Genomic DNA, 26,287 nt, shown 5'->3' with positions numbered 1-26,287 from the left:
TAAAGTATTTTTGCTTCTCTTTATGAAGTTTTGTTGTTGTTGTTGTTGTTGTTGTTTTTCATAAAATACAAGAGCAACCAATTTCACCATTGGGTAAAAGTAAAAACTAGGATTCTTTTTTAAACTGTCCAAAGTGGCATTTAGGGACTTAGTTGTAGGCTGCTGTGCTGGCATCATGACAAATCAATGTACAGGATTGGGTCTGGTTTTGTTTCATTTTTCTTTTCAGTATCCAATGCTCATGGATTAAATTCTGGAAATGCTCCAGTTGCAAGGCAGGGATCTCTTTGGATTTCACCATTGGTATGCTCCTTGGGTTGGATGCTGGAGGGTGAGTCAGGTTTTGCCGAACCCATCAAGGTCAAAAAATTCGTTGCCTCCTTCTTGGTACTCCATTCCCTAGAAATCTACTTGGTACTGCAAGATACCTCCAATTCCACCAAATCCTTTCACAAACTGGGATCCTTCTTGTGACTTATCTGGGACAATTTTCAGTGTATCTCCAAATTTTTTATAGTTGCTAGCAAACCATTCCAAGAGGGGCATGCTCTCAATCAGCTCATGTTCCAGTCCTATCTCTTTGTGAAATGAGATTTATCCTTCTCTTGTTCTGGAGTTAGAGAATTTTCTCCTTTCCTGTGCTTTGGCAATGAAGAAAATATCTCATTATATCAGATTTTCATAAACCATTAGAATCCCTACAGTGCCCAATTCCAAAGACTTTTTTTAAAATTTTAATTTATTTTTATTGTAAACAAACGGGATACATGTTGTTTCTGATTGCACATGAAGTAACAGCATACCATTGGCGTAATCATACATTTACATAGGGTAATGATGTTTGATTCATTCTGTTATTTTTTCCTTCCCTCCACCCCTCCCACCCCTCTTTTCCCTCTATAAAGTCCCTCCTTCCTCCATTCTTGCACCCCTCCCACCCCCATATGTGTCATCATCCACTTATCAGCGAGATTATTCATCCTTTGGCTTTTTGAGATTGGCTTATCTCACTTAGCATGATATTCTCCAGTTTCATCCATTTGCCTGCATATGCCATAATTTTATTATTCTTTATAGCTGAGTAATATTCCATTGTATATATATATATCACAGTGTCTTTATCCATTCATCAATTGAAGGACATCTAGGTTGATTCCACAGTCTGGCTATTGTGAATTGAGCAGCTATGAACATTGATGTGGCTGTATCTCTGTAGTATGCTGATTTTAAGTCCTTTGGGTATAGGCCGAGGAGTGGGATAGCTGCGTCAAATGTGGGTCCATTCCGAATTTTCTAAGGAATCACCACACTGCTTTCCAGATTGGCTGCACTAATTTGCAACCCCACCAGCAATGTATGAGTGTACCTTTTTCCCCACATCCTCGCCAACACCTATTGTTGCTTGTGTTCTTGATAATCGCCATTCTAATTGGGGTGAGATGGAATCTTAGGGTGGTTTTGATTTGCATTCCTCTTATTACTAGAGATGTTGAACATTTTTCCATATGTTTGTTGATTGCTTGTAGATCTTCTGTGAAGTGTCTATTCATTTCCTTAGCCCATTTGTCGATTGGATTATTTGCATTCTTGGTGTAGAGTTTTTTGAGTTCTTTATAGATTTTGGAGATTAGTGCTCTATCTGAAGTATGATTGGCAAAGATATTCTCCCACTCTGTAGGTTCTTTCTTCGCATTGCTGATAGTTTCCTTTGCTGAGAGAAAGCTATTTAGTTTGAATCTATCCCAGTTATTGATTCTTGCTTTTATTTCTTGTGCTATGGGAGTCCTGTTGAGGAAGTCTGGTCCTAAGCCCACATGTTGAAGATCTGGACCTACTTTTTCTTCTATAATCTGCAGGGTCTCTGGTCTGATTTCAAGGTCCTTGATCCATTGTGAGTTGATTTTTGTGCAGGGTGAGAGATAGGGGTTAAGTTTCATTCTGTTGCATATGGATTTCCAGTTTTCCCAGTACCATTCATTGAAGAGGCTATCTTTTCTCCATTGCATATTTTTGGCACCTTTGTCTAATATGAGAAAATTGTATTTATTTGGGTTTCTGTGTTCTCTGTTCTGTACCATTGATCTACCTGTCTATTTTGGTGCCAATACCACGCCGTTTTTGTTACTATTTGCTTTGTAGTATAGTTGAAGATCTGGTATTGCGATACCCCCTGTTTCATTCTTCCTGCTAAGGATTGCTTTAGCTATTCTGGGTTTCTTTTTCTTCCAGAAGAATTTCTTGATTGCTTGCTCTATTTCTGTAAGGTACATCATTGGGATTTTAATTGTAATTGCATTGAATCTGTATAGCACTTTTGGTAGTATGGCCATTTTGACAATATTAATTCTGCCTATCCAAGAACATGGGAGATCTTTCCATCTTCTAAGGTCTTCCTCAATTTCTTTCTTCAATATTTTGTAGTTTTCATTGTAGAGATCTTTTACCTCTTTGGTTAGATTGATTCCCAAGTTTTGTTTTTTTTTTGTTTGTTTGTTTGTTTGTTTGTTTTGTTTTGTTTTGTTTTGTTTTGAGGCTATTGCAAATGGAGTTGTTTTTCTCATTTCCCTTTCGGATGTTTCATTGCTTGCATATAAAAATGTTTTAGATTTATGCATGTTGATTTTATAGCCTGCTATTTTGCTGAATTCATTGATGAGGTCTAGAAGTTTTCTGGAGGAGGTTTTTGGATCCTCTAAATATAGAATCATGTCATCAGCAAATAGTGACAGCTTAAGTTTCTCTTTTCCTATTCATATCCCTTTAATTTCTTTGGTCTGCCTAATTGCTCTGGCTAGAGTTTCAACGACATTGTTGAATAGAAGTGGTGAAAGAGGACATCCCTGTCTTGTTCCCGTCTTAAAAGGGAATGGTTTCAGTTTTTCTCCATTGAATGATGTTGACCATGGGCTTAGCATAAATAGCCTTTACAATGTTCAGGTATGTTCCTACTATCCCTATTTTTTCTAGTGTTTTCAGCACGAAGGGGTGTTGTATTTTGTCAAACATTTTTTCTGTGTCAATTGAAATAACCATATGATTCTTATCCTTAAGTCTATTGACATGATGGATTACGTTTATTGATTTACGGATGTTAAACCATCCTGCATTCCAGGGATGAACCCCACTTGATCATGGTGCATGATTTTCTTAATATGTTTTTGGATACGTTTTGCCAATATTTTGTTAAGGATCTTTGCATCTATATTCATCAAGGATATTGGTCTAAAATTTTCTTTCCTTGATGCGTCTTTGCCTGGTTTGAGTATAAGGGTGATATTAGCTTCATAGAATGAGTTGGGTAGGGTACCCTCCTTTTCTATTTCCTGGAATACTTTGAGAAGTATTGGAATGAGTTCTTCTTTGGAGGTCTTGTAGAACTCAGCTGAGAATCCGGATGGTCCTGGGCTTTTCTTGGATGGTAGATTTTTAATGGCTTCTTCTATTTCATCGCTTGATATTGATCTGTTAAATTGTGTATGTCCTCCTGGTTCAGTTTGGAAGGAGAATATGTCTCTAGAAATTTGTCAATGTCTTCAGTAGTTTCTATTTTGTTGGAATACAGATTTTCAAAGTAGCTTCTCATTATGTTCTGTATCTCAGTGGTGTCTGTCATGATATCTCCTTTTTCATCACGAATTTTAGTAATTTGAGTTTTCTCTCTCCTTCTGTTTTTTTAGTGTGGCTAAGGGTTTATCAATTTTGTTTACTTTTTCAAAGAACCAACTTTCTGTTTTGTCAATTTTTTGAATTGTTTCTTTTGTTTCTATTTTATTGATTTCAGCTCTGATTTTAATTATTTCCTGTCTTCTAGTACTTTTGCTGTTATTCTGTTCTTCTTTTTCTAGGGCTTTGAGCTGTAATGTTAGGTTATTTATTTGTTGACTTTTCATTCTTTTCTGGAATGCGCTCCATGCAATGAATTTTCCTCTTAGTACCGCTTTCATAGCGCCCCAGAGATTTTGATATGTTGTATCATCATTCTCATTGACCTCAGAGAATTTTTTTATCTCCTCCCTGATGCTTTCTGTTATCCATGTTTCATTCAATAGCATATTATTTAGTCTCCAGGTGTTGGAGTAATTTCTGTTTTTTATTTTGTCATTGATTTCTGTTCTCAACACAAGGCAGTATCTCTATTTTTTTGCATTTCCTAAGGGCTGCTTTGTGGCATAACATATGGTCTATTTTCAAGAAGTTTCCATGTGCTGCTGAGAAGAAAGTGAATCCACTCATTGATGGATGGAATATTCTATATATGTCTATTAAGTCTAGGTTATTGATTGTGTTATTGAGTTCTATGGTTTCTTTGGTTGGTTTTTATTTGGAGGACCTATCTAGTGGTGACAGTGGTGCTTTAAAGTCACCCTGAATTATTGTGTTGTGTTCAATTTGATTCCTGAAATTGAGAAGGATTTGTTTGATGTACAAGGATGCACCATTGTTTGGGGCATAAATATTTACTATTATTATGTCTTCCTGATTTATGGTTCCCTTAAGCAGTATGAAATGTCCTTCTTTATCCCTTCTAACTTTGGCTTGAAGTCCACTTTATCTGATATAAGGATGGAAACCCCTGCTTTTTTACTGAGTCCATGTGCGTGGTAGGTTTTTTCCCATCCTTTCACCTTCAGTCTGTGGATGTCTTTTTCTATGAGATGAGTCTCTTGCAGGCAGCATATCGTTGGGTCTTTCTTTTTAATCCATTCTGCCAGTCTACGTCTTTTGATTGATGAGTTTAGGTCATTAACGTTCAGGGTTATTATTGAGATGTAATTTGTATTCCCAGTCATTTGGGCTTATTTTTGGTTTTTAATTTGTCTTGGTTTCTCCTTTGAGTGGTTTTTCTCTAAGGTAGTTCCTCCCTTTGCTGACCTCCATTGTTGTTTTTCATTTCCTCCTCATGGAATATTTTGTTGAGAACATTCTGTAGGGCAGGCTTTTTTTTTTCTTTCTTTCTTTTTTTTTTTTTGTAAATTCTTTTAACTTTTATTTATCATGGAAGGATTTTATTTCATCTTCAAATCTGAAGGTTAGTTTTGCTGGGTATAGGATTCTTGGTTGGTAACCATGTTCTTTCAGAGCTTGAAATATGTTGTTTCAGGCACTTCTAGCTTTCAGAGTCTGGGTTGAGAAGTTGGCTGCTATCCATATTGATCTCCCCCTATATGTAATCTGATGCTTTTCTCTCGCGGCCTTCAAAACCCTATCTTTATTTTGAATGTTAGGCATTTTCATTATAATGTGCCTTGGTGTGGATCTGTTGTGATTCTGTGCATTTGGCATTCTGTAAGCCTCTTGAATTTGATTTTCCATTTCATTCTTTAGGTTTGGGCAAGTTTCTGATATTATTTCATTGAATAGTTTGTTCATTGCTTTGGTTTGTATCTCTGTGCCTTCCTCAATGCCAATAATTCTTAAATTTGGTCTTTTCATGAGGTCCTATAGTTCTTGGAGAGTCTGTTCATGATTTCTTACCATCTTCTCTGTTTGGGCAACTTTATTTTCAAGATTAAATATTTTGTCTTCATTGTCTGAGGTTCTGTCTTCCAAGTGGTCTAGTCGTTTGGTGATGTTTTCCATTGAGTTTTTTATTTGGTTTATGTTTCCTTCATTTCAAGGATTTTGATTTGGTTGGTTTATTTATTTATTTATTTATTTTTGAGAATCTCTATCTCTTTGTTGAAATGATCTTTTGCTTCCTGCAGGTGCTCTTTCAGCTTATTGGTATTATCATTCATTGCCTGCATTTGCTCTCTTAGCTCATCCTTTGCTTCACGAATCATCTTAATCATGTATAATCTGAAGTCCTTTTCTGACATTTCTTCTAACATACTGTCATTGGATTCTATTACTATAGAACTTAGATTTGTTTGGATCATTTTCTTCCCTTTTTCTCTTTTTTTTTTTTTTTTTTTTTTTTCATGCTGTTCATGTATCTTCCCCTATAGCAGTGCAGATCTGGGGTATTGTAGATTTCCCCCTATAGGCTTATAGTGGCCCTATAGGTTTCCAAAACCTTTTCTTTAAGGGAAGATCAATATTAGCAGTGCCCAATTTAGACACTATGCAATCCTAGACCAAATAGCCCCTATGAGGACAATAAGAATATTGTCATAATAAACATAATGAGTACAAATATTATCTGTAGTAAAACAAACAGATTTGCAATAAGGTCTGTAGTTTCTAATGGAGGACAAAGAGGATGCAGAGGGATGTAGAATGTAGCTGTTAATGGGATAAGAAAAGAATATACAGAAGTTCTAGATAAAAGAAAGCATGAGAGTGTAATCAAAAGAAATTGGATGTTAGCATGCAAAAAAGGGAGAAAGAGACTCTGAGGGAGCAGGTAAATGAAAGGAAAAGAGAGCAAGAAAAATAAAGAAATAAAAACTTAAAATTTTTCGATAAAGAGAAAAAAGAAAATCTACAGTATAACAGTCATATAGTAATGAAACCTCCCAGTCTTCGGTAGCCTGATGCATGAGAGGTGCCTGACAATGAGCTTGAAGTCTCCAGCAGGTGTCTCAGGATGGGATTTGCCCCACCTACAGATCGGAGCTACAGCTTCCAAGCTTATCCAAGATGGCCGCTTTGGCTTCCAAATGTGTTGGCAAATGGTGAGCTGCAGCTCAGGGTGTGGACGTGGTCAGCTGGAGGTCCTGGAGGCGGGGTGCAGTTGATCAGGCAGGGGTCCTAGAGGTCAGTTGTGTTTGGTGTGGTTGCGGGATCCTGGAGGCCGGGTGCAATCAGTCGGTCTGGGGTCACAGTGATAGGGCGCTGTCAGTTCGTCTGGGGGTCCTGGAGGCAGGGAGCTGTCAGTTGATGTGAGGGCCCCAGAGGCAGGGAGTGATTTGTCAGGTTGAGGGATCCTGGAGATTGGGCTCAGTCAGTCTGGCCAGGGGTCCTATGGGGCCTGGCTGTTGTCTCAAAATGGCGGCAGCCACATGTAATCAAACCTGCAGGTACTGTAACTGAACTTCCAGGCAACAGCAGGCAGCTGGTGCTCCACTGGCGGATGGCGATCGGAGATCAGTTTGCTAACTGTTGTCGGTCGATCGGGAGGTGAACCTCATGCGTTGGGTGATGGATAGGTGTAAGGCAGGCGATGGACAGGTGAGAGGCAGGCAAATGGCAGATGATAGGCACCTGACAGCAATCTGCACTCAGAAAAGGCATCAATATGCTGGCAGACTGCAGGTGATCACAGCAGACAAATGGGGTAAACAGCAGGGATCAATAAGCAGCAAAAACTGCCTCACCAAGAAACAGATATCCTCTGCTTGAAACCGGAGTTACGGAGCAACAAGGAACACAGCCTCCCTCTAGTCTGCCATCTTGGATCCCCCAAAGTCTTTAGTGTATCTTCAACACCAAAACAGTACTTGTCCATGTCCTAATTTCATCAACGTATCATCCTATTATTTTCTTCACTTGAATGAATTTCACATTGGAGAAGACTTCAGCAGATAACTCAATAGCTTGGTTGAATCCATTTGCACCATCAGAGGATATATCAACTAATTTTAAAACTTTTGATTGGAACCTCTGATCAGTCATATCAGATTGACTTAGTTCTCTTTTAAAGTTAGCTGATTCAACTAAAAATGACACCAGCCACATTCACTTTGTCTCCAGAAATAAACAGCTGCACAGCAGTCTCTGTTTCTTTCTGAACATAGTTATGTCATTTTTCTATTCTCAAATCAGCAAAATGCAAGGTTGACCGATCTCCTGTACCATGTTTCTTTGTAGGACTTCTCTCGTGTTTCCTTGGTGTGTGCCAAAAAGTGCACCACTGCCATCTGTTACAATGAAGTCATATTTGCTGTCATCTGAAAGTAGTGCTGAAAGAGCCTCTGTGTGGAATTTGTTGTCACACCAATACAATTACGTATTAATTGGTTTGAAAGGTTCAAAATCAATATTGACTTTATTATCCTTTCCTCCTGTTACAATTGCTCCACAGTAAACAACCAGACCACTTGGAGGTCCTTTGTTATAAAGTTTGAGCCTTTGTTGCACAGATGTAATGATTCCCAGGACTGAAAGGGGGTTTACTCGTGACTTGATAATAGATGGAGTTCCAAACTCATCTGCTAACATTTTTGCCACTTGTAAATGAGAAACGATCAGTGATATCAGGCTGGTGCCATTACCGGGCCTTAGAAATGCTGGATGAGGAGGCCAGTTTAAAAAGTCCTGGCTGAAGAACGAGAAGGGAGGAAACCTAGGAAGGATGTTCGGAAAGGAAAGCCAGGTACTTTATCCCAGCAGCAGTGGGTGTCACCACCCAGAGCCCTGGAGCCCCAAGCATGAGGAGCAGGACTTACGGGCCTGAGAGGGGCACGAACGTAATAATGGTGGCTTATCGGGAGGGGGGTCGCATGGGCTGAGCCCAGGGGGACAGGTTCTTGCCCCCAAGTGGGGAAAACAGGCCTTCTCCGGTCAACAGCTCCGACCCTCACCCCTGGGGAGGCTACTACCCAGAGATCCAGACGGCGGGTGCTGGCTAGTGCCGAATCTTCTCATGGGGCCATGCAGTGGGCGGTGGGCGCGGGGGTGGTCATCCTGAGGGGTTGGGGCCCAAGAGGGCACCGGGTGGGGGCGGACGCGGCGCTCACTTGCGGGCCGCCTCAGGCTCTGATGAGCTTCTCGATCTCCCAGATCGCCCCGTACCTGTCCGTGCCCTGGGGTCTCTGCCCTCTTCTCGCCTCAGTCTCCCTAAAGGCCCAGTCCTGGGTGGTGACGGCTCCTGCCACAGTGGCTCCTCCCACAGCAGCTCCTCCCACGGGACTCCTCCCACAGTGGCTCCTCCCATGGGGCTCCTCCCACAGCGGCTCCTCCCACAGCGGCTCCTCCTCCCAGGCAGCTGTGCTGCTTGCAGTCAACCCACATACAGCCTGTGATAACGCTTCCTCCACCAGGTGCAGAGGGGAAAGGGGCCCATTTCATTGTTTTTAGAGTAACAATAGTGGATCCTATTTAATGTTTATATTAAGTACACATCCGTTTATTTTATGGGTTTTTTAGTTTTTGTTTTTGTTTTTTGTTTATTTTGGTACTGGGGATTGAACTCAGGGGCACTTTACCACTGGGCCGCATCCCCAGCCCTATTTTGTATTTAGAGTCAGGGTCTCACTGAGTTGCTTAGCACCTCACCATTACTGAGACTAGCTTTGAACTTGCAATCCTGTGTCTCAGCCTCCCAAGACGCTGGGATTACAGGCGTGCACCACCGCAACCAGCTAATTTTATGGTATTTTAAAAAATGGTTAGTAAGGTAAATTTTAGGGCTTTAAAACTACATTAAACACTGATTCATAGACCCTTACCCTAAAAATGGGTGCATTATATTTGTACAAAAATCATATTGCAAGAAGGTTTTTTTATGTGTTTTTAAACTCAATATTATGAAATGCTGATTATGATCTCAGTACTTGAAATGCTTCTATGTAGAAGGTGGAATTCATTTTTCTTTGTGATTCCAAAGGTAAGAATAAGCGCAGCTACACTGAAGAGTGTTGGAGACTTACTTTGGCTGAGTATAAATGGACAATACACAAAGGAAGAGTATAAAAAAAATATTAAGTGACTGGACTGGTTCAGTGATAGAGCACTTGTGCTGGGTCCTAGGTTCCATCTCCAGCACTGGGGAAAAAGAAAAATAAAATAAGGGACATCCTATGAGTTAGCCTGTTTCCCTTCCCCCAGACTTTACACAGGAGCTGCATGACAACTTTTGGGTACTGGTGCAGAGAAATTCTTGGAGTCAAGTAGATACTTAAAGTTTGCTTCTAAAATCTGACATATTATCCTAGATTTTTCATTTTTTCCCTCCTGTCCTCTTCTTAAAAACTCAGAATTGCAAATCACAATGCCTATAGGACAAGGGGGTAGGTGCCAAAAGGGGAATGTTTGAGTAGAGAAGCTACATGGTTCTTCAAAGGGAAGGGGCAAATGCTGCTCAATTCCTACTAATTTTATTTGAGGAAATTTGGGTCCAGCATCTCCTCATTTTTTGAATGTTCAGAAACATTGAACATCCATACTTCATGTGAATTCTACTGATTTTCATACATTGTCAAAAGTTCTACTACAAAACTGATGGTTGTGTTGGCCAAACATCTTACAGGTGGACAACAGTTTGTGATATTTGTATACTAAGTCACTCTTCTCTTTTCTCCCTGCCTCTTTTTGTTTTGTTGTTGTTGTTGTGGAGCTGGGAGCTGAATCTAGGGTCTCACACATTCTTCTTTCTTTTTTTTAATCTCTAGAAGAGTAAAATGACCTGTAGAAATGTCTGTTTTTGAGGATTTTGAATTATATGGTTAGCATATTTTCATTGAAATATTTAATGAAAATATTTCATTTCATTTTCCTAGGAACTACATAAACCAATAAATGCATACAATAATTCAAATTCAGACATTTCATAGTAGCACTATTCCAAAGATAGAAACAACAAATGTTCATCAATAGATGAATGAATAAAGAAATGTAGTATATCTAAATAATCAAATATTTTTCAGTCACAAAAAAAGAATGATGTGCTGATATGTGGTATTACATGTATGAAACTTGAAAGCATATTGTAAGAATCTATGTGAAATTGGCAGGAAAAGGAAATGAGTAGGCCCAGAAAATTCCTGAATTTTCCTGAGAATGAAGAATGATTGAAAATGTGAATCAAAGGTATCATTTTGGGTAATGGAAATATTCTAAAATGATGGAAATACAATTGTATGAATACACTAAAAGTTATTTAATTGTATTTTTAAATGCGTGACTTGTATGATAAGAATTATTGCAGTAAAGATGTTAAAGGTGATTATACACCAATTATATAGCAAACAATACTATTGTATGAGGAAACTCCATCACTCTCCCCACTTGTTTCACATATTCAACACGCTTCAGCCAATAAGCATACCATGATTAGTGTGGATGAACCATTTTTTATACATATGCAGATATGTTGATCCACTTTCCCCCTTTTAAAGAAATAATATAACATTATGTATATCATGAGGAATTCGCTTTGCTCATTCACATCTGGGTGAAGAGTCTGGCACTGCATGGGATAACTAAATAGTCATGGAAAATTTGCTTAAACCCTCTATGACCTAGTGTCTTTTCTGTAGTACAATGATAATAGAGTGGGACAAGTTTTGTAATGTCCCCCAAAAGACATATGTGTTAAAGCCTTAGCCCCCAGCTTGGCACTATTGGGAACTTTATCATGTGGTGCGTAGTGGAAGGTTTTAGGTCAATTGAGGCATGCCCTTGAATGGGCATGTAGACCATGGTCTCTTCCTCTATCTTTCACCCCAGCCATGAGGTGAATGCTCCCATATATGTTTCCCACATGCTATGCTGCCTCAACACAGGGCCAAAAGAAATGGGTCCAACAAACTATGGGTTGAAACCTCCAGTACTGTAAAACAAAATAAACCTTCTCTCTTTATAAGTTGATTGATTATCTTAAGTATTTTGTTACAGCGAAAGAACGCTAACCCAAATAGCGTCATTGCAAATGTTAATCAGGATAATATGTGCATAATTTTTAGGCTAGTGCCATAAAACAGTAAGTACTACATAGTTTTTGCTGTTATTTTTCTTTCCTGGATCAGTTCATCAAAGAAGGCCTTCCCTATCCTTTTGGAAAGTAACACTCTCTTTCATAATTATACATAGAACTATGTGGTATTTGTACTAATTATATGTAAAGTTGAACCCACTAAGTTAATACTGTTTTAAGTATTTCAATGTTTCTCTTAATGGCTTTAAGCTCTGTGAATGGATAAACTACTGCACTTAACACTATGAGTGCAATTATTTCAGGTGACATCTATATCTTGTTAAATATGGATTTCCTTGGAGTTGAGGATCCTATTTTCTGTATTTTTTCATGCAAAGAGAAGGTACTGAATAAATATTTGTATTAGAGTAACACTAAGTCCATTGAGTGAATGTCTACCACACACCAGGCTCCTCATGTACATTGTCATTCACCTACAAACAGTAGAACAGGACAGGTTACATTAACATCATCTTAATGACAGGTAAACTAAGGCTCAGGCATTTTTTTTGTAAGATCATACAGCTAATAATGGCAGAGCCATTTTTTCTCTAAATTATATTACGATGCCTCAAGTAGATACAGATAATTTTGAATGTTGACTTGTTAATTCCCATGGTTTATATAACACTGCTCATTTGTTAATAAATAATTTTTGAATGAATTGACTAATGCATGCTCCTTTTAGATTTGATGTAGATAAAAAGTTATAAAGAAATAAGCAATATTAGTATAGTAAATATTATTTGAGAAAAATATAAAACATTAAACTTTTCATCAAGGAAATAAATATTTCATTGGACTTATAATATACATAAATGAGACTATATAAGCATTATATTAGGAGTCCAGAGAAGGAAGACATATGATGTGTGAACATGGAAGTTTCAATGAAGACATGAAATTTGGCTTGATTGGTAAAGGGTTGGTAGGATTGGAATCAAAGTAGAGAAAGTCAGGATTTCCTGCATGTGAGTCAAGTGAGAAGGCATGTTCTGAGGACATGAGGACATCAGTTTGGTTTGGGAAGAGTAGGAGAAATAGAGTCAGCTGAGGACTGCAAAGCAGATCTTAGAGCAAGTCAATTGACCATAATTGTCACATTAGGGCACGGAGGTCCCTAGGGCCTAATAAACAATACTCTCTCTACTGTTACAAAGCAGGCCTTGCCAATGCCCCAAAGGAAGAATCGATGTGCTCAGCATTAGGGTCAAGAGATGGTTCCATCTGGCGAGATGGTCATATTGAGTGAGTGAAGGTGCAGTGGGGAAGGGACTTCCCGCTGAGGTAAGGGAACACATGTTATCACAGTTTCTCCAGGACAAGACCTTAAATCCAAGTGTTTCTCTCCACAGATGAAGACAGGACCAATGAATAAGATTCTTTTTCTGGCATTGCAGGATTCCACTGGTCTTAAGAGGGTCTCATATCACCTTTGCGACCAGTAGAACTGAAGAAGATAAACACAGTATTTTCTTTTCTGGAGCTCAAGTGAGTACTGACTTGGTGAGCTATTCTTCCTCCACAGTAAACAAGACATTTTCCACTAGGCAATTCAATTAGCTCTGGGGTCGATGGTATTCAATCCCTGTTTTGAATGTAGGCATTAAATTCATGCAAGAAGATATTTTATCAGAAAGTCTTTCTCTATCACCCATTCATCCACCCAACTATACCCAGCATGTCACAAAATATTCTCACCTATCTCCCTTACTCTTCAATTGCCTGACCTGAGGGAATCCATTAAACATTTATAGAACATTTAGTTTCCTTCTGTTAAGGATGAAGGTTGGCCTAATATCACTTTTAAATCCCTGACAAAACTCAAATGCTATGATGTCAAGGGTATAGTATGCAAGTAAAGTATGAGTATCAGAGCCAGGAGACAAAGAATAGAGATATGGTCAGAGTTGATGAAGATTAATCAAGGAAGACTTCTTTTAGGAGTAGGCAAGATGGACAAGTGTAGGAGGCAATGCTGCATGTGAGAAGTCAGAGTTAAAACAATTTGTTAATTAAGACTTTGGATGTAAATGAAGCGGATGAGACTTAAACTGTGGTTTTTTGGTTTATACCACAAAATGTGGATGGCTCTCCATGAAGTATGTGATAGGTCTCACTAAAAAGGTGTGATGATAGGGACAGGTCTGGCTGGAGAATGAGAGTCTAGAGGGAGAGTGTGATGATGAAAGTGTAAAGGGATGCTTTGGTGCCTAGTAAAGATCAATAGTGAGTTCAGTCTTACAAAATCTAATAAGTAAATTCAGGCATACATTCAGGCATTATAGGAGAAACTTAAATTCAATTCAAATTTAAGAATGAATGTTCTACCCATGAAGGTGATTAGCAAAGAGTTTGTAGAACCTCCTTTGCTGAGACAGAAGATTAAACTTTCTGGCTTGTATGTGTCTCTTCATAGACAAATAATATCATTACTAGACTGGCATGAAGAATATAGTATTGCATGCTTTTGGAAATGAATTTTAGACATAACTTCTAATCTCAAGAACTCTACTATTTGCACAGACCACTCATAGACATACAGATGCATACACATACAGACAGAAACAAAGACATGAACACAGACAATGACCTTTGTAGTGCAGAATATCAACAGTATCAAATATGCAACTGTCAAACTTCTTTGAGTAGCTCAAAGAATTAGAGTAGGAGCTAAGGTTTAAAAAGACACTTTAAGAATAGAAAAATATAGAACATCACGTTTGTGTATAGTTCTTGAGACCATCTAATTCAATCTTCCAGTTAATGCTGAAACATTTTTATTACATCCTAGAGGTTGAACTTTGATCATCTGAATGAACAGGAAGCTTTCAAGCTTGAAAACTTTCAAATCTTTTCAAGCTTTTTAAAAAAATGTTATTTTTAGACTTCATTTTTTCCAGTTTTCTTTATATTGAGACACAGTCTTTCCCCTGTGTGGTTCACCAGTTAGTCCTACTTTTGGCATTTGGAGGAGAACAGACCAAACCCACCACTTTTTCCTCAAACCAGATCTTTAAGCACAGATACAAGCTATCGGTTTTATCCTTAAGCATTTCCTCAACCATGTAAAAAGCATAACTTAAAACACCTATTTCTCAATGGTGTGTTTCAGATATTTTGTTTCATTGTCCTTTGACTCTACTGTATTTTTTTTCAAGATTTTATTCCAACTCTATTGCCAAAAACTTAAAAATTACCCAGAATTCTACTTGAGACTTCAACTGTCATAGCATACTTTTATTTGTGAATTTGGAGAGCGATAATTTTCCTAGATATGACTGTAATAACAATGTGAGTCATTAGGAACCACTGATAGCATATCATCATTTATTACTTTGTACTGGAATGATAGACTTGGGAAATATGGAAAGTTACTTAAGGTGTATGAAACCATCAAAGCTTGTACATCATGATAATTTTCCTCAATATATGAAAGATTGCCATTTGGATGGAAATTTCTATTTTTTCTCTGTGTTCCTCTAATGAGGTCTTCTCCACTCTCTCACCTGCATGCACTGGGACTCCTCACAGGAAGCTCAGTGCTGCCTAATCCTTTAGCTAGTTTAACCAAGGTCAAACTCACATGAGGTATGAGATGTAGGATGAGGAATAATGTGTAGGCTCTACCAGAAGCCCAATGTTGAGTTCTTACAAGGAATAGTTTGTACCTGCTCTTGATAGATAAAAAGGGCTCCCAGAGAGTTTGTGAGGCTGAAAGATTTTCTTTCCGTAATTACCAAATGTAAATATGAGGAAATCCCAGAAAAGAAACCAGGAAAGAGTGAATACAATTTCCATGAGGAACTGGGAAAGAATCATAAATACAATAGCTGGTTTCTCAGAGAAAGACATGGGGACAGTACAGGTGCTAGGAAGTCACTAGCATCAGTCTCTGGATTAATTAAATAAAACACTTTAGATGAATAAGGATGTTGGATTTTGTGATTCTGCAGATGAGCCCATTTCCATTGGGACTCTTGGGATTATGAAGCAGAATACAACTCAAAAGAAGGTGATCAAAAGGCCAGGTGCAGTGGCACATGCCTGTAATCCCAGAGACTCCACAGGCTCCAGAGGCTGAGGCAGGAGAACTGAGAGTTCAAAGACAGCTTCAGCAACTTAGTAAAGCTCTGAGCAACTCAGTGAGACCCTGTCTCTATGTAAAATACAAAAAAGGGCTGGGGATGTAGCTCAGTGGTTAAGTGCCCCTGAGTTCAATCCCTAGTGCCAAAAAAAAAAAAGAAAAAAGAAAAAAAATCAAGAAAAAGGTCAGCCAATGTCAAGGTCTCAGGCAGAAGAGAATCATAGTTTATGGGTCAGGAGTAGAAAAATCTTTTTTCTAAGTTTTAAAAAATAACTTTTATTTTTAAAAAGTTAATGTGTATATTACAGGGGAAAAAAAAAACACACAAGCAAAGAACAAAGTCATTCAATCACAAACAGCTTAGATGGACGTGTCCCTCCAGGTTGGGCATATACATACACATTTTGTGTGATGAAATCATAGTGTGTATCATGCTTTTCCACTCATAATGAATATTCACCAGTTTGAAATCCCAAAGTTACATGAGTATTTTTGATAACCAAGAATACACTATACCAACTCAATCTGTTACAAAAAAGTATAATCCTTTCTTGGGGACAAAAATTTCACTGAAGACAGAAGTGGCAACAGGTCCCTAGATAGATGTATTGGCAGAGTTACAACTAAAATAATGCAAGGAATAGAAAAATCTTTGACCCTGAGGTTACTTAGTTTTGGACTTCTCTTTTTGCATACCAGGTTCCAGGAAAAAGGACCAGATCTCAAGGAACAAAGGCTACCTTCACATCTCACTTTCTTAAATAAGATCGATGCTCTGGAAGGCTTCAGGACTTTCTAAGAATCTGTTAAACAGCTTGTGAAGGTCAATGCTACAGGCATCAGAAACTTAAATATTGAGTCTTTTCTCATTGTTCTAGGCACTAATTCTAAAGGTGAACAAGGGCAGACACAGCTCTGTTCTTTTAAGTGTGGCTCAATAGGAGAATAAAAATATCGAAACACCAAACATGGGAATGTGTATATGAGAAGATGCAATACCCCATATGATCACCTACCAAGGAGATTTAACTCAATCAAGAGTGGTCAAAGAACACCACTAAGAGGCTAGTTTCTCAGCACTATCAACATTTTGGTACCAGGTGAGTTTTGCATCAAGGGTGATACTTCATGAATTTTATAGGAAAACTACTGGTCTCCACACACTCAAAAAAAATCAGTAGACCTTGGTAATTATCCCCCAAGTTGTAAAATCACTACTGGTTGAGAATCACATCTTAGATCAAGTGGCATGTAAGTTCGGCTTGATCAAAGTGTGGCATAGAGGGTGATAACCTGTTTTCTGGCTTGGTGAACTGTGTAGATGTATTGCCTTTATAGTGCACAAGAAAGAGAAGCAGTCTTGGAGGAGTAACATGAATAGTTTCATGTTAGACATGCTAAGTTTGTGGTGTCCAGGGACATCCAAATGGAGATGACCAGTACAAGGTTAGTGTTGCACAGGTAAACTTTGTTATCATTCAAGGTATGACAAAGCAGATGAGGAGATGCTGTAACTTAACCAGTTCCCAACAAGAAGGGGCATGGTATGCTTCATGGGGGGTGGGCACATAGTGAAGCACCAGGTTTCATCAGGAAGCAGGAAGAGTGAAGGAAAATGCCAACAAGAGCTAAGATTATGGTTTCCATAGAAAGGAAAAAGACAGGTGATGCAATGTATGTCTCTTATAACGTACTAGTCTGAATAATTTCAGCATGCTCTGGAGCATAAAGGTTATCCTTGTTTTCTGGTACTTAGCTATGGGGTTATTAAGGCAGGTGGTTAGTGTTCAAGAGGGTGAGAACCCAATAAAGCAGGTAGTTGGAGTATGGGCTCTGGATTGGTTGGTTTGCAATTGAAAGTTCTGCTTTCAGCAAAGTCCTTTAATATCTCTAGGTCTGCAATCACTGAGAGAGGCAGTTCCCCTAAGGTCATTCAAATCCCAAATATCAAAGCAACAGAAATACCTAAAATAAAGTGTCATGCTTAATACAGAAGGATTACAGAAGTGTGAAGTTCATAAGTGAGATCGTAAGTAGAAAAGTACATGTGGGTGTTCTCAAGACAGTGATGCTTGATTCAGTTCCCGAGAGTTGATGCATATTTCAAGAAGGTTCTGTGGAATATGAGAGAAGAAGTTTGGGGGTGGAACTCGAGGAGGAACCAAAGCATGCAAGGATGCACATTGAAAGAAGAGTACATAAAAGAGACAGAGATGGCCAGAGAAGGAGGAGGATATCCAGGAGAGTAAGGGAGGAGGTTCTATGTAGAAAGGGACAATAGGCAAATGCTATGTAAAATGCTATACCAAGAAGAGACCTGAAAATTTCTACTGTGTTTTCCTAAAAAGAGTTGAGTACAAAAGCCACATAGCAATGAGTTGAAGAGTGAGTGGGAAGAGAAGCAGTGGTAACACTGAGGCGATGAAAGGCTTTTGATTAGAACTTGATTTGAGATTCTGTATGAGATGGTCATGGATTAGATGGCACAAGGGGCTCGTAAGAAATGATCTTTGGGTTTCCCTGCTAACTTGAGAGACCAGGGTTCAAGTCTGTGCTTGCACTTGGTAAAATTCTGCCATCAGTGGACACTGTTGACTGGTGTTGAGTTTTGGGCAGTACACTTCCAGGTCATCTTTATCATCTAGTTTTCTAATAAATAGCTGCCAATTTTTTAAGTTTTCATCCATTCTATACTTGTCCAACTGAGTTTTTGAAACTAAATTCAATATCCCCAGTTCAATATTATTATTACCTTAGTATGTATCTACTATGGTGGCCATTTAGTGATTTTTAGGCTCCTATGTTATATGAAATCCTTTTGGATTACTATTCAATCACTTTTTTATGTTTTTAGTCTTTTCTTCATTTGTGAATTCATTGAGCATGTCTATATGTCTCTAAACACATCATTGATATTAATGTGGCACAGGAATGGTGAAAAACCTTGTGCCAATAAATGAGAAACAGTGCAGATGTGTTATTTCCTTCCTGTTGCACAGGAAACAAATAGTTCTGGGATGTTTATGTGCCACAGGAATAGTGCCAAGGTGGGAAATGCTTCATTAATTCATGTGACAATATTTGTCAAGAGCCTTTTATTCTCCAGGCACTGCACTGGGAAGTGGGAGTACTTTAACACAAACCCTGTTGAATGGTGAAGATTATTAGTGTAGACAAACAAGTATTAAAATACACATAAGACAAGAGTTTGTGTTTTTCTCATATTAGTAAGATAAACACAGTCAACCTAAATGTACAATAGGTATCAGTAGAGTTTGGTAAGTAAGTGGGGACGAGTAGGCAAAGGCGACTGGATTTGATTAGTTCACACTTTATGTATGTGTTTAAATAGCTCACTGAACCAAGACAATATGTACAATTTGTACATGTTAATAAAAAATAAAATAATGTTAAAAATAAAATATTAAAGCACTGCCAATAATATATTCATTTGCACTTGGGATTAATTCATTGAATCCCAACCAGAATCCTATGAACTAAGTTATTTTCTCTGGTTTATAGCTAAGTAAACTGAGACTCACAGAAGTGAGTTTTTCAGAATTGGTTGCATTACTAGTTAGTGGTACAGTAGATAAGTAAAGATTTGATACACACTCTACCGTGCTACTCATTCAAAAATCAACTTTGATCTATTGGTTAAGCTACATGTGAATTAAACATTTATTATGCACTTTTTCTCCGTCCTTTCCACAAGAGGTTCAAAGATGGCATCTAAATACCTTACTAAAATCATCGAGCCATTAATTATTATCTTCCAGTTCAGTAAACTTAACAAAAAGAAGAAAGAGTTAATTTGGCAAAAGTTGTTCAAATTGAACATATGCTAGACATCTGTTCATTGGCTGCTGCTTCTCCTCTCCTTCTTTTTTTCTGATGTAATTTCTTATAATCCTGCCTAGATTTTTAAGTGCTAGAAATAATAGTCAAAATAGCAATGTTTTATGCCTATCCTGCCTCCATAGTTAATCAAATAGTACTAGCAGTTAATATGAAGATTTTTCAGAGGAAATAAATTTTCATTGAAGTTGAAGAGTCATGTTCTTCACTCAACAAATGCATTTAACATCTTCTAAGTATCCCAAATGAAATGATCATTAATTTAGCTCATTTATGTGTACTATGAATTAGGAAGAAATTAACATTTCTTTTTATGTTCACTGTATTTTTCTACCCCTGAGTACTGAGTGTTCAGAGAGAGACAATGACATATAAAAATTTTCAGTGAGTATGCCAAGTGCAATAAAGAAACAGTGCAAGAAAGATTGGGCTAGGGAGGAGGGATCAAATCTTCATGGGGCGTGATGGATAGATTAACCAGCTGAAGACCTGTGACAGGGTATTCTAGGCATGATGGTCCCTCATAAAGCGCATATTTGTTGCTAACCACCCCCCACCCAATGCAATGGATCTACAATCCTCTCACTTATATGTATAAGTGGGACCTCCAGGTTTGGTGCACTGACCATATGCATTGAGGAGAGGGAAGCAGACAAACACCCAGAGGTCCAACTTGAGATCTCAGCCTGGTCAGATTGTAATCTCCTGAAACAGTCTACATAATAGATCAGGTAAAGGAGCAAATTGGAATAATGTAGGACACTAATCTTTTTACACTTTGGATTTTCAAAAGTAGTTTCCATAATCTTAATTCTGTATCTTTATTCAGATAAGCAAAAATCATATTCAAAGAATAGAAAGACCCAACTGAAGTCACAAAACAAACAGGCAACAGGATTAGGTTCAAAGGAAGACTATACCATTGCTACTCCAGTGATATCCTGTCTAAAGAAGAGTCAAAGTAGAAGACTGGACAGACAGAACTAAATACCAAAATAGAAAACAAAGCACATGATTTTGGAGTACTTAGGGAATAAGGGAAGTGTCTTAATCTATGTTTTCATAGGAGGAATTAATCTGTTTACCCCTATTGGGGCAGGTGCAAGGCTATGAGATATTTTAACACCAGTTTTAGAGAGGGCTTCGTTTTGTTGGGCTTCTCAGATTGGCCTCAACTGGAGGTCCTCCTTTTTGTCTTTATTTTGATTTTCTACTCCCTCACTCTCTTTGGCAACACCACCATCATCATTCTGTCCCGAATAGACCTTCGATTGCACACACCCATGTACTTCTTCCTCTCCCACCTCTCCTTCCTGGACCTTTGTTTCACCACCAGCACTGTGCCCCAGCTTCTAATCAACCTTCATGGACTGGACCGGACCATCAGCTATGGAGGGTGTGTGGCCCAGCTCTTCATCTACCTTGCCCTGGGCTCCACTGAGTGTGTGCTCCTGGTGGTGATGGCCTTTGACCACTATGCTGCTGTGTGTCGTCCACTCCACTACACAACCATCATGCACCCTCTTCTCTGCCAGGCATTGGCTATCACCTGCTGGGTAGGAGGATTCATAAACTCTTTGACTCAGACAGCCCTTATCACAGCCATGCCACTCTGTGGCCATCGACTGAACCACTTTTTCTGTGAGATGCCTGTATTCCTAAAGTTGGCTTGTGAAGACACAGGAGGCACAGAGGCCAAGATGTTTGTGGCCCGAGTCATAATCTTGGTTGTGCCTGCAGCCCTGATTCTAGTCTCCTATGTGTATATTGTTCAGGCAGTACTGAAGGTCAAATCAATGGCTGGGTGCAGAAAGGCTTTTAGGACTTGTGGGTCCCACCTACTGGTGGTTTCTCTTTTTTATGGTTCAGCCATGTACACACACCTCCAACCTATCCACAGTTATTCTGAGAGGGAAGGAAAGTTTGTTGCCCTTTTTTATACTGTAGTCACTCCCATTCTTAACCCTCTGATTTATACCCTAAGGAACAAAGATGTGAAGGGCACCATGTGGAAGGTACTAAGAAGAACAGAGACTCGGTAGTAGGGGGGGAAATGGATCAGTAAATTTTTTAGGTAATAACTCAAATGATGCATTCTCTCATATTCCTTGGAAGTTGGTTAGTATTAAACATCACCCTTTAATTCTCCTGGGTTTGGTACCTTCTTAGCCTGAATGTTAGACATAGGGATCTCTTAGGACTCTTTCTAGTTTAGTTTCTGACACCACTGTGCAGCTAGGAGTAAGTGTTGGTTTGCATCATAACTTTCCAAAGTAATGAGGCTGGGAAGCAGGTGCACTGTGATCACATGTGGAGAATGGGCCTGAAATCTTGGCTAGTCTAAGTTATAGAAGTGTTCAGATGGAATAACAACATTTCCAAAGTTCATGATTTTCAATGTGGTTCCATGTAGATGGTACTGTGCCCAAAGGCAGAAGAGATGTGTTCACCCTGCTCTTCTAAATAGCTATGTCCTTATCGTGTACCTTCTTCATCTCTCAGCTCATTTTCCAATTTGTGTGCAATTGTTATCCTTCCAAGATACTTGGAGCAAACAAGATCATGAGCAAATGTACTTAATGAAGTGTATAGTTTTTCAGATATGATGCCATTTACTTACTTGGGAAAAAAAGAGAGCCTGTTATTGTGTCACAGACCTGTAATTCCAATGCTCTAGAGGCTGCGACAGGAGGATTGCATGTTTGAGGCCAGCCTCAGCAACTTTAATGAGATCCTGTCTCAAAACAAAAAATAATTGTCATGTACAACTAAAATAACCTATAAAACTTATCTCAGAAAATGAAGAAAAAAAGTAGAGAAAAAATGAACATAAAAATTATGAGTATGAAGAAGAGATATAGGAAAGAAGAAATAATAAAAGAGAATGAAAACAAAAGACTCCAGTGGTGGGAGTGTCTAGAAACATTGAACAACATCTGAAGATAGTGGCTACTTTAAATTTTACCACTGTCATGTTACTGCATAAACATAAACAATGATTTTGTGTCAAGTACAGGCATCCATGTTAATAATTGTTTAAAGTCTTGGTAAATTTCATGTGGAATGTAACCTTTTTTCAGGGTGGAAGGATACCAGGGATTGACCTCAGGGGCACTCAACCACTGAGCCACATCCCAGGCCCCCTGCCTTTTTTTTTTTTTTTTTTTTTTTTTTTTCATTTTATTTAGAGACAGGGTCTCACTGAGTTCCTTAGTGCCTTGCTATTGCTGAGACTGGCTTGGAACTCTCCATTCTCCTGCCTCAGCCTCCCAAGCCACTCAGATTACAGGTGTGAGCCACCACACCCAGCTGGAATGAATAGTCCAATAACAGTGTTCTATTTGTATGATGTTTGAAATTTTTCTTGCATAAATTATCATTTACCACAACATTGTGAAAGTTAGTTTGATTATATTCCCTATTTATTTGTGATGAACCTGATTCAGAAAGTTTAAGCCACATATCCAAGTGAATATAGAAAATATGAGGTGATGCTAAATTCTGTAACCTCAAATTCAGCTCTCACTACAATACCAAGAATATTCTCCTTTACTGTGACTAAACTTTTAGATAAGGGAGATGGAGTTTGAAAAGAAAGTAAAGAGGTGAGAGAATAAAATGTGAACTTAATGTGCTCCACATCCTTCTTTTGGTTGATTCTAGCCAGAAATCTAGACTCTTGTAAGTAACTTTTTTTTTTTTTTTTGGTCAAAGTGCATAATTTTTTTCTTGTCCAAACTGATATATATATCTCATAATAATTGTCTCCATTTCTTAAACCCTTACTATGATTCAAACACCATGCTGTTACAATATATCACACTTTCATGCTTAATTCTTACAATATCAAGTGAAAGTATTATTCCCCAAGCCCTATTAATTTGAGACTGAAGGGCAGAGAATTATTTTGTGTGATTGGCCTTAAATTACTCAGGCATTAAATGAAGAGTCAGGATTTGAATGTGGCTTGTCTTATCCTAAGTCTAACCTAAAGTTCTGTAATCTTTTATTTATTAGATGAAGGCTCTGAACAACAATCTGCATAAAACAAATGTTTTTCCCCCTTTTTCCTGTATCAGGGTTTAAACAACTAAAGCATAGGCATTGATCTAATGAAAAATGGGAATTATTTGAACTGGATAGATATAATTTAATAAAATTATTTAGTGGTTTTTGTGTTATTATTTTAGCTGAACTATTTTGAGACTACAGAAACCATTGGGCAAATACATTTAAATACATTTTGAGGGAGTCAGATGCCATCTCCATGGGAGCCCATACCCCTGGGGTCTCTTGGACCTTCACATCCATGGCAGTGGCTAATTGATCATCAGAGATCATGAGTTACCTTAGCCCTGCCAGAGTCAGTGAATAATTTCCAGAGGTGATTTCCTATACAGAAGAATATCAGCACTTTGGCACTTATTTTGTTGTTGTTGTTTTTGTTGTTGCTTTTTAGACTCAACTGACTGCCATTTAAAACCTGTTGTCATTTGTTCTTTAGCTGGTAAACTACCTGAATGGGGTTTTAAGCTAGAAATCATGGTGCATGTAAGACTTTAAATTGAGACTTAGCTATGAAAAAGAGGAAGACTTTGGGGGAAAGAGAATGTGTAGGATTGACTCTTAAGAGAAAAAAAATTAAGAGATGATTTAATAGAGAAGAAACAACAAGAACTTAAAGATATTTCAGCAGATTCCAGGAAGTTGTTTATTATAGACTGAAATACATTTTTAGACTTCATAATTTATTTTTGTTATAAAAATTTCATTATTTTCACTGACATCACTTGTAATTACCATCCATATTATAAGATTAAGAACAATACAATTCTTATACTCTTACAAACTTATTCAACATAACACTCAAGTCCTAGCCAAAGTCATGGGGACTTTGAAGTCCTCAGGAGAAAGAATAAAACACTTTGAATATGGAAACAGAATATAGAATTTTTCTCTGTTGCAGATGACATGATTTAATATGCAGAAAACCTCAATGATATCAACAAAATACTCATAACAAGTAAATGAATTCAGTTAATGTTGAAGGACACAAAAACAGCGTACAAAAATCAGTGGCATTTCTAAAGATCAACAACAAATTCTTCTTTAAAAAGTCAAGAGTTAATTCTCATTTACAAGAAAATAATAAAGAATGAAATATTCAGGAATAAATTTAACCAAGAAGGAGAAAGATCTCTACAATGAAAACTACAAAATATTGATGTTGGAAATTTTAGATGACACTGTGAATTGGAAAAAATGGATTCTTTATGGACTGAAAGAATTACTATTATTGAAATGTCTATACTTTTAGCTAAGTGAAATAATCCAGTCTCAAAAATCCAAATTTTGCTGATATGTGGAAGCTAACCCACAGTTTGGGGAGAGAGGAAGAGTAAATATTCAGCATTACACAAAATGGGGCTTAAGGGAAGGAAAGGGGATAAAAAAAAGGAAAGACAGTGGAATGAATCCAAAATAATTTTCCTGTGTACATGAATATACTATAGTGAGTCTCACCATTATGTACCTCCATTTTCATCAAGAACTCTTGGGTACTTATATATATTCATATTTTTTCCCTCATTTCTAGCATTTTTGAAGCTGATTATTTTTCATGGATCAGTATTTTGAGGAGTAGAATGTTTGATTAGTATATTTTATTTTGTTTCATATTTTTATTTTATTTCTTTAAAATTTTATTTTATATAGTTTATTCTCTCTTATCTGTTTCTACTAATTCTTTTTCCTTTCTTTTGTACTAACAACCAATCCCTATTGTTCTCTCTTTCACTCTTCCTTTAATTGTTTACTTCTATTTTCTCTCCTCCTCCCTCATAGTCTTCACATCCTACATCACTTCTGTTCTCTCCCAGAGAGAACTTTACACAGATTTAATGAAATTTGTATTAAAATCCCAATGACATTTTTATAGAACTAGGAAAAGCAATCACAAAATTCATTTGGAAAAATAAGAGCCAGCATAGCCAAAACAATCCTTAGCAAAAAAAAAAAAAAAAAAAAAAAAAAAGTGAGGCAGGAGGCATAACAAAACCAGCATGGAATTAGCATCAAAACAGACACATAAACCAATGGTACAGAATAGAAGGCACAGAGACAAACCCACATAAATGCAGTTATCCCATACAAAGTCACAAAAACATTCACTGGAGAAAAGATAGCCTATTCAGCAAATGGAGCTAGGAAAAATGGAAAGTCACAAGTAACAAAATGAAACTAAACCTCTATCTCTCACCTTGCATGAAACTCAACTCAAAAATGGATCAAAGACAGGTATTAAAACAGAGACCCAGCACCTAACAGAAGAAAAAGTAGGCCCAAATCTTCACCATGTCTGCCTATGATCTGATTTCCTTAACAAGACCCCTAAATTGCAAGAAGTAAAATCAAGAATCAATAAATGGGATGGATTCAAACTAAAAAGCTTCTACTCAGCAAAGGAAACACTCAATAATGTGAAGAGAGAGGCTACAGATTGGGAGAAAATCTTTACCACCTGCACCTCAGATAGACCATTATTCTCTAGGACATATAAAGAACTCAAAAAACTTTGCACCAAAAAAATAAAAATAAAAATAACCCCAAAAGTAAATAGGCTAAGGAACTGAACAGACACTTCACAGAAGAAATACAATTTATCAACAAATATATGAAAAAATGTTCAACATCTCTAGCAATTAGAGAAATGCAAATCAAAACTACTCTAAGATTTTATCTCACTCCAGTCAGAATGGCAATTA

At 37.7% G+C, this 26,287-nt stretch overlaps 1 protein-coding gene and 1 pseudogene across 2 annotated transcripts; one reads left to right on the top strand and one right to left on the bottom strand.

The window, feature by feature from the left end:
- Nucleotides 1-336: 336 nt before the first annotated feature.
- Nucleotides 337-8,818, bottom strand: LOC306663414 (eukaryotic peptide chain release factor subunit 1-like; annotated as a pseudogene). Its single transcript has 3 exons — nt 8,622-8,818; nt 7,312-8,203; nt 337-698 (listed from the first exon to the last, which is right to left on the bottom strand). The product of its transcript is annotated as a eukaryotic peptide chain release factor subunit 1-like (transcript).
- An 11,814-nt stretch (nt 8,819-20,632) lies between these two features.
- Nucleotides 20,633-21,565, top strand: LOC306663413 (olfactory receptor 2Y1-like; the record flags this gene model as incomplete). The annotated part of the gene is made up of 1 exon (XM_079143779.1): nt 20,633-21,565. One exon carries the CDS (start codon nt 20,633-20,635, stop codon nt 21,563-21,565), a length of 933 nt encoding a protein of 310 aa, XP_078999905.1.
- Between the last annotated feature and the right edge of the window lie 4,722 nt (nt 21,566-26,287).

This window comes from Sciurus vulgaris (genome assembly GCF_902686455.1).
Source record: "Sciurus vulgaris genome assembly, chromosome: 6".
Taxonomy (NCBI): Eukaryota; Metazoa; Chordata; class Mammalia; order Rodentia; family Sciuridae; genus Sciurus; species Sciurus vulgaris.
This window is presented reverse-complemented; position numbering and strand designations above follow the sequence as displayed.